Raw genomic sequence first — 11,095 nt, 5'->3', positions numbered from 1 at the left:
AATATTTTGAGATCTAAGTTATAAATTAAACTGTATTATATATGTTAAAGGTATGTAATACCACGATAACACCACGTGCGTCTGTCTGTTGCAAATTAAATCCGCAATTTCCACAGTTCTTGAGTGCAATCCAAAAAAAAAAGTCTTTTGTTTCAGTTCAATGAATGCAGATAATTCTTTAAAGGGAACATTTATTGCTAATAACTTTTTTTCCCGCCCATTAATATTAGAAGCATGTCTCTTAGCAAGAAAAACGTCATAAAGAGATAAATCCACTTTAAAGAAATGCAAATTTCAATAAAAAAAAATGACTTATCATCTATAATGTGTAGAAGTCGTGCGCTATTTAGTTCTTGCATGATTTATTTTCATTATAAATCACCATTTTCTCACATAAAGTGGTGAATAGTCTATCTTTCTGTCATGTTTTTGTTATCATTTTTACAGGAATCTCTTTAAACGTGTGTTTAGATATGCAATACCAATTTGCACAGTAAATAAGTACATTCCAAAAATAGTCCTTCTTTTGTTTGAGTGCAAGGAAAGTAGAAAAGTCTTGAAAGTTAATATGTGTTGCTTATAACAGAAAAAAAATGTATTTTCACCCGTTAATGTAAGAAGCATATTCTTACCAAAGGAAAACGGAGAGATTAATCCGCTTTTAAGAATTACAAAATCAAAAAAGGAAGAAGCTTTAAATAACCTTTGTTGCTCAACTTAGTCTATGCGCATATCAAACAAAGGACACACTCCAATATTGGAGATAAAAAAAAACATTATAAAAATCTGTTTTATTGATCTTGAATTACTGAATATTTTAGTTTATCTCTATCTTCTTAAGTCGTGACTTGAAATACGTTTTGTTTTAAGGGCAACCACTCCTACAGGGAGTGACAGTTTGAAAGCTATTTCAGCAAAATTTGACTTTTTGGTAAATCTTGCTTTACTGATAATTTTTGTGATTGAGTAATTATCAAAGGTACCAGGATTATAATTTAATACGCCAGATTTAAGTATCTATTTATCAGTTATAATTTTTATCATATAAGGTAAACAATGGTAACAATCGTCATGTATAGCAATAACTCCAATAACCTGACTAAACTGTAGATCTTGTCTTGATGATCATAATGCTTATTTATGTTTCTATCAGAGCGATCAGAAATGTACACAGTTTTGCTGATATCATGTTTGTATAAATCTCATATCCCAGTTCTTATATAATTCAACATTGCTTATCAATGTGTTTTGTAACACCCTGTTGAGTCTATTGTTAACTAGTAGAAAATCTACAACATCGTCTACTCAGATAGAGATTCTGTTTGAACACGAACAAGCACATCAGCTTTGATCATGAGACATCCATGTTTTGTGCAAGTTATAATTGATGTGTCAATTATTAAAGAAGCTATTAAAATAGTTTATTCAGATTTAAATTTTACAAAGATCAAATATTTGATCTTCTTCACGCTGGTTTTCACCTGAAAAGGTGTATTGCCTCGTGTCACCCTCGAGTATACAGAAGTAGATTAGCGTATTGATGGAAAGGCTTCACCTACAGTGACGCCCGGATGATATATCTGAGAAAATTACAACAGCTTTGATCATGAGACATCCATGGTATGTGTAAGTTATAATTGATGTATCAATTATTAATGAAGCTATGAAATCAGTTAATTCAGATTTAAAATTTTAAAAAGATGAAATATTCTATCTTCTTCACACTGGTTTTCACCTGATAAGGTTTATTGCCAATACGTGTTACCCTCGAGTATACAGACGGTGATTAGCGTATTGATGGAAAGGCTTCACCTTATAGTGATGCCCGGATGATGTATCTTAGAAGCTGCAACGTCACGCCGGATAATACAGTATATACTTTATTCTTCCTCAACGACTGATGGAAAAGGGCGGCTTCTTTCTCACCATACTTCTTTATGTAGCCGTTTTAATAAACCAAGTATGCTATGGAAAAACTGGAATTGAAAATAAAAAGAAATTTACAATAGAAGCGGGAAAGAGAATAGTTTTAAGTAATTCAACAATTACAACTAAAACGGATTCTTCCGCAGCTTGTGCTAGCCTTTGTACAAGCGATATAGATTGTGTCAAAGCAAGTTATGATAAATCCATCAAACAATGCATATTGGATACCGACTGTATCCCAACGACAGAAAATTGTCAGAATGCAGTTCTCATCCGAATAAGTGAAGAATTCTATGGTATTTATGATTAGAACTTAGCAAAGAAGTTTTTTTTTATAAACAGAATATTTTTGTAATTGCTCACTTCATCAAATTATGTTTTATTTTCTTGAAATCTTCAGGAGACTTTATATCTGGATATCGTAATCAGGTTTTTAATTTGCATTTAAGTTTTCGGAGCTGTATTTTAGGGACAAACGGTAAATCCTACATCTTATCGTTTCTATTTCCAGTCATTTGACACGGTTTCTTAGCAATAAAACGCTACATGCACCAACATTTATGTGTCTTAGGTTGTCATAATTACATTTTATTTGAAGTAGCTACAATGTCGTCATTTCTCTTTGTTTCATTACATCACATCATATGGTATCATTAAACTTGCGTAACACATAATTTACACAACGGAGGCCACTATAATGGTGCTGGCTCAATTGTGTTTTCGGAGGACCTGTTTATCTTCGTCTGATGCAATTTGTTTCTTCTTACTTTTTTGCATACCATTGATTTCAGTTTTCGCTCAGCAAAGACAAGTTTGAGTGGTCTTATTTTAATTTTTAGTTCACAAACGGAATAGCTTGATTTCTTTGCATCATCATCATCATCATCATCATCATCATCTTTTTTCACTTTTGGATAGCAGTAAAACTGTATTTATGTCTAATCTCTTGAATAACCGTCAAACTAACATGTCTAATCTATTAAATAACAGTAACATTGTAACATGTTTAATCTTTTAATTTAGTACGAAGTATAAAAGAGGGACGAAAGATACCAAAGGGACAGTCAAAATCAAAATAAACTGACAACGCCATGGCTAAAAATGAAAAAGACAAACAGACAAACAATAGTACACATGACACAACATAGAAAACTAAAGAATAAGCAACACGAACCCCACCAAAAACTAGGGGTGATCTTATGTGCTAGGGAAGGTTTAGCAGATCCTGCTTCACTTGTGGCCCCCGTCGTGTTGCTTATGTGATAACAAATCCGGTAAATATTCAAATTCGGTAGGTCACAATCTTGAAAGGGAAGGGGACTGTAGTTACGACGTAAGGAACATATATATATATATATATATATATGTCATGTTTATTTTCTTAGTTTACATCTTCTGACATCAGACTCGGACTTCTCTTGAACTGAATTTTAATGTGCGTATTGTTATGCGTTTACTTTTCTACCTTGGTTAGAGGTATAGGGGGAGGATTGAGATCTCACAAACATGTTTAACCCCGCCGCATTGTTTGCGCCTGTCCCAAGTCAGGAGCCTCTGGCCTTTGTTAGTCTTGTATTATTTTTATTTTAGTTTCTTGTGTACAATTTGGAAATTAGTATGGCGTTCATTATCACTGAAATAGTATATATTTGTTTAGGGGCCAGCTGTAGGACGCCTCCGGGTGCAGGAATTTCTCGCTACATTGAAGACCTGTTGGTGACCTTCTGCTGTTGTTTTTTTTATTTGGTCGGGTTGTTGTCTCTTTGACACATTCCCCATTTCCATTCTCAATTTTATATATATATATATATATATATTCAATATCATTTGTGGAACGGTTATTCCATATCGGTCAACCAACTCGTGATTGCGTCCGTAAAATTTACGAAGGGATGATGTCAACTTCACCATTTGAAACTCTCGGTTTAAAAGCTTCATTGTGAGCAGCAACCCTCTATCAAGTAAATGATGAGAGGAAATGCAAGCACGAGAATATCGTATAAATTGGGAGATGCATACGCCATAGGAAGGTGCTGCAGGAATGCTGCTTCTTAGAAATAGAAAGTTCACAATTGGAAAGCTGACATCATCTCTTTTGTCGTAAAGTTTTGTTTTCGACCGATCCTCATTGTCAATTTCTAGATGTAAGGCAAGATATGAGTTGTTGTTTTGTTCTCCCTTAATTTTTATTTTGAATTTTTTTTTCTCACAGAAAACGCCAATTTTTGAGTAAATAACCATATTCGCAGACCGTTATCGATCCGTTTCTTATACGGTTTCGCGCAAGCTTCAGTCGAAGTACAGCCCCCAGAATTTAACTTTACATATGAATAATATAGAACAATGGGGAAGATAAAAATCAACACCATTCCAGGACCTTTTGTTTTCTAAACAGGTAATATTACTAATAGTTATCAAGTTCCGGATCGAAGCCGATACCGATTCCTTAAAAACTATATTCTAATGCATTTGTTATCATATTACCATTGTAGTTGAGAAATAAAACTACTCTTTTGGCACTATTTGTCTGTAAACATCATGGTTTAGCTTATTCTTTATTTATATTTAGAAAAAGGTTGCCAATTTTCACACAAACTACTAAAATTATTTTTACTGCTCTCTAGACGTTCTTTTATCTCGAATATCAACAATGGTGATACTAGTGTTGAGTGTACTAGTTTTGGTGGGATGGAGTCTTCGAAACGGAAGATATTTTCAAAGTCATTTATAAAATTATTTAAAAGAAGGGGAACTAATGAATACCCCCCTTTTTAGTCCTCGCGTATGGTTTCGGGTAGAGAAAGCAACAGGACAACTGATAGTATCTTTAATTTATATTACAGACATTGACAGATAAGTATTTGAATAAGAATAATTTTAATATATATATTCGCTTTATTGACATACAAAGGTATTTTATTCATTGTGGCAAAGAATAAAATTGAGAATGGAAATGGGGAATGTGTCAAAGAGACAACAACCCGACCATAGAAAAAACAACAGCAGAAGGTCATCAACAGGTCTTCAATGTAACAAGAAATAAGTTTGCTATATAAATTAGCAAACATTGGTTTTGAATACATTCAATATTATAAAGAACCAGTATTTGAACACTGAACATTTCTTGAAGTAAAACATTTTCTTTGGTAATTTAATATATATCGCTTCATAAGTGACATTAAATTACAACATACTAAATTGAATAATTTGTTGCACCATATGCCTCAAGCAATATGGGAACTAAAACGTTATGTGTATATATAAAAAAAAACGTATTGTGCTTTCAGTAAAAAGACCAACTGACTGCGGTGACCTAGACAACTCAACTAGCAAAAGTGGGATTTACAAGATCTTCCCTGATAAAATTTCTTGTTTCAAGGCTTTCTGTGAAATGGAGAAACATGGTGGGGGCTGGACTGTGAGTTTGAAATGAATACTTGATAAAAATTTAAATAGATGGGTTAATGGTATATTCAATTAATTAAAATTAAATCGGCTTAATATACGGTTAGAAATTTTACTTTACAAAATTGTATATATATATTAGAAACGTCGCACGATACTGGTGTCACCTAACGTTACACACTCTAATACGTTCGCCAAACCAAAAACATTAGAATGCACGTTTTTACGATGGCTCAAGTTCTAAAATAATTTTAACCGATTTTATTACTGAAATACCTAAAAAAAACTTTAGATTCGTGTTTTTCTTACATAATAGATACTAAGCTTTTTATTAGCAAATTAAAATCAAAAAATGTAAATTGGATTGAAATCATTTGAATAATACATATTTTAATTACACAAGCAATCAATTTCTTGTTAATACACAGCACACTTCAAATGCACTCAGCTCATACAATCCAGAAGGTCGAGGTGAATGGACTACAGTATAGTTAGCATGCCGGTGTCATTGAGTTCTGCACAAATATGTACAAGGGAATCAGCGGGAATATTTGCTTTTTTCCTTTCTATTAATTTGCATGGTAGCGGATGGGTCTGTCGATCATGATATTAAAGACCGGAATCCACTTCACTTCCGCGAGGAAATCTTGCCCCTCCAATAAATTGGTAGAGCTTTAATATAAATCATTTAAAGTTTTTTCTCACGAGCAACCAAAAAATTGCTGTATTCCAGATTGTATGTGAATACCGCAATAATGACAATATAATTAGACGTAACATTCGTATAGTTTGTTACATAACTTCGCGTATATAACGTCAAAATCGTATGTGGGGATATTTTATTGGACATTATAGTTTAATCTTATATCTTGTATTGTAGACTAAATTGATAAGATTTTAATATCAAAATAGAGAGAATTATTTGTTCTTTCATCCCCTTTACTTTTTTTAGGTAGCAAATAGCACTGTACCAAAAACATATCATGCAAAAACTTAAAAACGTTACCCTATATCAATTGGGTTTGAAAGGGACAAAATGTCGGACATGGTTATTCAACTCGAATAAAAAGAAATTATTACAAAAAAACGATAATTGCATGAGGCGAAAGAGTGAGCTTTGTACAAAATACTAGTATTAAATATTTTACTTACGACATGGTGATTGCTCTGTTATTCCGCTTTTTGGGACTATTTAGAAAAATAATTCGTACATGGGCCACTTAATTTGTATCAAATTCATCCCATTTCTAAAATATCAGTCTTTTTGAAGAAAGAAACCGAAATTACATCATCGATCAATAACGAGGTGTTTGTTTTAGACAAATGTTTTATTATGGTGGAATATTTTATATGTTTGTTTTACAATATAAAGAATTTCAAAAATTTAACGTGTAACGCGGGACAAGGAAAAAATATTCAAAAATGAAGGTATTATTGATTTTTACTTAATGAAAATGGTCTGTTACATATACAAAATTACAATATTCTGAAATTAGACTTTAAAAGCTTTAAAATGATATTTAACACTTTAGAATATCATTTTTATTATCTATAAATTAGTGCCATGAATGTGTCTCGTCCACGATTTCACTAAAATAATACCAGTATCGTGCGACGTTTCTATATATTTCACCGACGACCTATAAGATAGTTTCCATGAAGCTAGTTATGTTTTCTCATTTATACTAGTATCGAACAATATTAAATTTAAATTCTTCATTTTTTCTCGATATATTGATTTCCCTATCATTTTACATATTTTCTTTTTTCAATTACCCTTCAAAGACTCAGTATACAAAATATATTATATTTTCTTGGCATTGCTTTTTAGAATGAATTGTACAACTTAATGAGGATATTTGTTTTTACTGTTATTTTGCAGGTTTTCCAACGTAGAATGAACGGAGAGACACATTTCTTTATAGAATGGAGTTATTATAAGCATGGATTTGGTGACCAGAGTCAAGAATTTTGGTTGGGTAACACTTACCTTTACATTTATAGGGAAATATATTATGATTACATCAGGCTATCTTTAACGTATCCGACACAGTACTTTAATTCAGAAAGTTATCGAATTGTTCTTTGTGTCAAAAGCAAAACAAACTTATTAAGAATGTTTTGCTCCTATTGTTTTTGATTTTTTCTTCAGATTTCTGGAATCCTCAGGTGTTATCCATGCTGTGCTATTAAAAATGTTGTCCACCAACTCCTACTTTTCTTTTCATAATTTCATTACATACAGTCCAAAATGCCACATTTGAAAATATTATAAAATCCTGGTTATTTTTTCATAAATCTGACAGAAAAAATATGTCAATGTTAAATGTATGAAAAACAAGGACACGGAACCTTTTTCCGTTTTTTTGTTATTTTAATACAGAGTAGCGAGCATCTTTAAGATGTTGTTTTTTTGTCGTTGTGCATGCTTGTCTTATTTATTTATTTATTTATTTATTTATTCAGGTTTCGGAATATACTAATTTTACCTTCCGGTGACTCCGGGTTCCCTCGTCAATAAAGGGCTGGCCTACACGATATAACCAAGAGTGCTGAAAGGGGAATAAAACATCAGCAATCAGTCAATCTTATTTCAAAACAGTTTTCAAACGTGTAAAACAATGGAAAAACAAAGGATATGGGGTATCAATCAGTTCATGTACAGAAAAAAAAACACAACACAAAAAGCAAACGACCAGCGCTTTGTACGTGTTTCTTTTTCTGCATTGAAATCCTGGCAAACTCTGACAAGGTTCCTGACCTGGTACAGCAGCATGCAAATTGTGTGAAGACTAAGCTAGTTAATATTTTTTCTTATCTCTACCCTTCTTCGTTATAGTCCTGATCACTAGATTTATTATACGTGTATAAAATAATATGCTATAAGATCAGTACTGTAATAACTATACAATAGACAACAAAAAACACTAAAAAATAACAAATCATACCTGATCGAAATATGGTCGTGGCTACTGAAAAATCACACCTTCCTGCTCCTATTGGCCTTCTCATTGGTTTTTTTTTATTATGTGATTACTTGGCAGTTTTAATAGTGATGATTGGATTACCAAACCTAGTATGTCATGCTTATATGATAGTCTAGGAATGTATTTTTGATTGCTTGATTATCTTGTTGCTTGTTTTAAAAAGTAGTTAATGAATTTGTGATTATATTGGCAAACAATTTGTGGTTATGTGATTACCTGGTCCTTATTTATACTTACATCAGGTAACGACCATCTGCATATGCTGACCTCTCAAGGAAACTACAGATTGAGGATTGATATGGAAGACTTTGAAAACAGCCAAGCTTATGCGCTGTATGACTACTTCAGCGTTGGTAGTGAAAGTTCTGGTTACATTTTGAGTGTTAGTAATTATTCTGGTGATGCAGGTTAGCATTTTGTATTTCTAACTCTGTAACTCTCTTAATTCTATTATTTACCCTTATCCTTATTTATTTTCTTCTTTGATTCTAAATTTGATAAAAGGAAAGTTATAATTAATATAGTTGAAAATGGAAATGGACAATGTGTCAAAGAGACAGTAGAAAACATTCGAATGCCACCAATGGGTCTTATGACGTAGTATATTAACATAATTTTGCAGATCTTAAGCCTATATTGAAATCAAATGGCTGTTTCCCATTGTTTCATTTGCCACATTTCTTTATTTTAATAATATATACATCAAGGCAATAAGTGTGCATAAAATTAATTAAGTTTCTTAGCATAGTTATTTCAGCCCGAAATATTATGAAAAAAATATTTATTTATTGCAATTAGAACGGTAAAATTATTCATCTTCTTCTCTTTCTCCTTTTTCTTCATATAGTCTTCTTTTTTATCCGTTACTATCAGTATATGCTATCCCTACCATCAAAGAAAACCTTAAATATATCGTCCGAAATATTCAAAAAATTTGTTAGGGTCTATATATTGCAAGTGTTTAGACATACAATCTCAAAGTTGATGGAGGAAAAAGAGCATACATTGATTAAATTCATTTTACATAACATATATACTGGTGAAGGGTATAATTCCAAAATGTTTATTGAAATTAAAATTTACTTTTTCTTTTTTTTTAATTTTGGTGGTGTCTTACACCTTTTTTTTTCTTTTTTCTATACACAGGCAAAATTTGCTCACATGAATTTCACATGAATCTCATATGAAATTCACATGAAAAATTTCACGTGAGATTCACCTCAATCGACTTATACATGAAACTCACGTGAAAATTTTCATGTGAATTTCACATGAATCTGATGTGAATTTTTAACGTGAATTTCACGTGAAATTTACAACAATTTTCTTTTTATATTTTTCATGATTTTGATTAAATTTGAAAATTTGGATGTTATTTGAATTACTCTATTTAAAAAATTTATGTGAATTTCACATGAAAAATTTTACGTGATTTTCATGTGAAATTCACATGAATTTCACATGAAACTCACAAAAACTGATTTCATGTGAGTTTCACGTTTAAGCTCATTTGAGGTGAAATTGATTTGAATTTCACGTGAGATTCACATGAATTTAAATTCACGTGAAATTGATGTGAGTGAAATTTGCCTGTGTAACCAAGATGTTGCGTACAGTAACGTTTTTCACATCAAGTCAACGCCCTCATAGGAAAGATCTAAATTTCATATTTTTTCAATGGTCTCGATACTTAATCTCAGAATGATAATTCATGAAATAAGAAAACATTTATTACAAATTAAAATACCTTACTTTAATATAAAATTGCTAAGGGACAGACACAAACATCCGACATTTCAACGGCAAAAGTAATGGCTTGATCATTTACTGCAACAAAGTGTCAAAGACATGTTTAAAATCGAAAAGATAGTAACATGATTTCCTATTGCAGCGTGTTACATATATTTACAGGAGATTCGATGGCTTTTCAGAACGGACAGAAATTCTCCACAAAAGATAGGGATAATGACGTATGGGACGGGGATTGTGCAGCAGTGTTAAAGGGTGCTTGGTGGTATAGTTCATGTCACCGTAGCAACCTTAACGGCCTCTATCTGGAAGGAAATCATACTTCATTTGCTGATGGCGTCAATTGGGTAACCTGGAAGGGCTACCACTACTCACTAAAAGAATCAATCATGATGATCCGCAAAGTTTAGATAGATGAACCTATGTTATGAACAATAAATAATGCATATTCTCATTCTATTTTTTTGTTAATTTTTTTAGATTATATGATTCTGTATGTCTCAGTCATTCGTTAGATTTCGGTTTTGTAGGCATTTTTTCTCGTACAATATTGTTAGTGTCATGGATGGTTCCCTATTGTCAAAGTTTGATCTGATTACAGATTCAAAAATTAAGAATCATTTACAGTCCGTATAATAATCCAATGAAATCAAATTGTGCTGAACGTTATATTCTATGGTTTATAACTAAACGTTAAATAGAGAACATGGATAGTTTATTTCATTGTAGTTTTAAAATCTATTGAATTAATCTTTTCCTTGACACTGAATCATCGAACAACCCTTTTAAAAGAGGGACGAAAGATACAAAAGGGACAATCTTTAACTTATATTGGTAACAAAACAAAAAAACATAATTTAATCCTTTTACTAATAAAAATGATGAAACCTAGTTCTGCTAAAAACAACCGTAAAAAAACGCGCGATTCTACGTCAAAGTTAAGGTTAATCAACCATTCGGTCCCAGAACTTATAATAAAATCTTTCAATCCTTAATTGGTAGATTTAATATACATAAATACAATACAA

At 31.8% G+C, this 11,095-nt stretch overlaps 1 protein-coding gene across 1 annotated transcript; it reads left to right on the top strand.

The window, feature by feature from the left end:
• The first annotated feature begins 1,888 nt into the window (after positions 1–1,888).
• Positions 1,889–10,820, top strand: LOC134686635 (microfibril-associated glycoprotein 4-like). Its single transcript, XM_063546310.1, has 5 exons — positions 1,889–2,222; positions 5,214–5,344; positions 7,214–7,310; positions 8,561–8,725; positions 10,230–10,820. The coding sequence occupies exons 1-5, from the start codon at positions 1,901–1,903 to the stop codon at positions 10,475–10,477; spliced, it is 963 nt and encodes a 320-aa protein (XP_063402380.1). The 5' UTR covers positions 1,889–1,900; the 3' UTR covers positions 10,478–10,820.
• Positions 10,821–11,095: the final 275 nt, after the last annotated feature.

This window comes from Mytilus trossulus, chromosome 10, assembly GCF_036588685.1.
Source record: "Mytilus trossulus isolate FHL-02 chromosome 10, PNRI_Mtr1.1.1.hap1, whole genome shotgun sequence".
NCBI classification, from domain to species: Eukaryota; Metazoa; Mollusca; class Bivalvia; order Mytilida; family Mytilidae; genus Mytilus; species Mytilus trossulus.
Note: the sequence above shows the minus strand (reverse complement) of the source record. Positions and strands in the feature narration are given on the sequence as shown.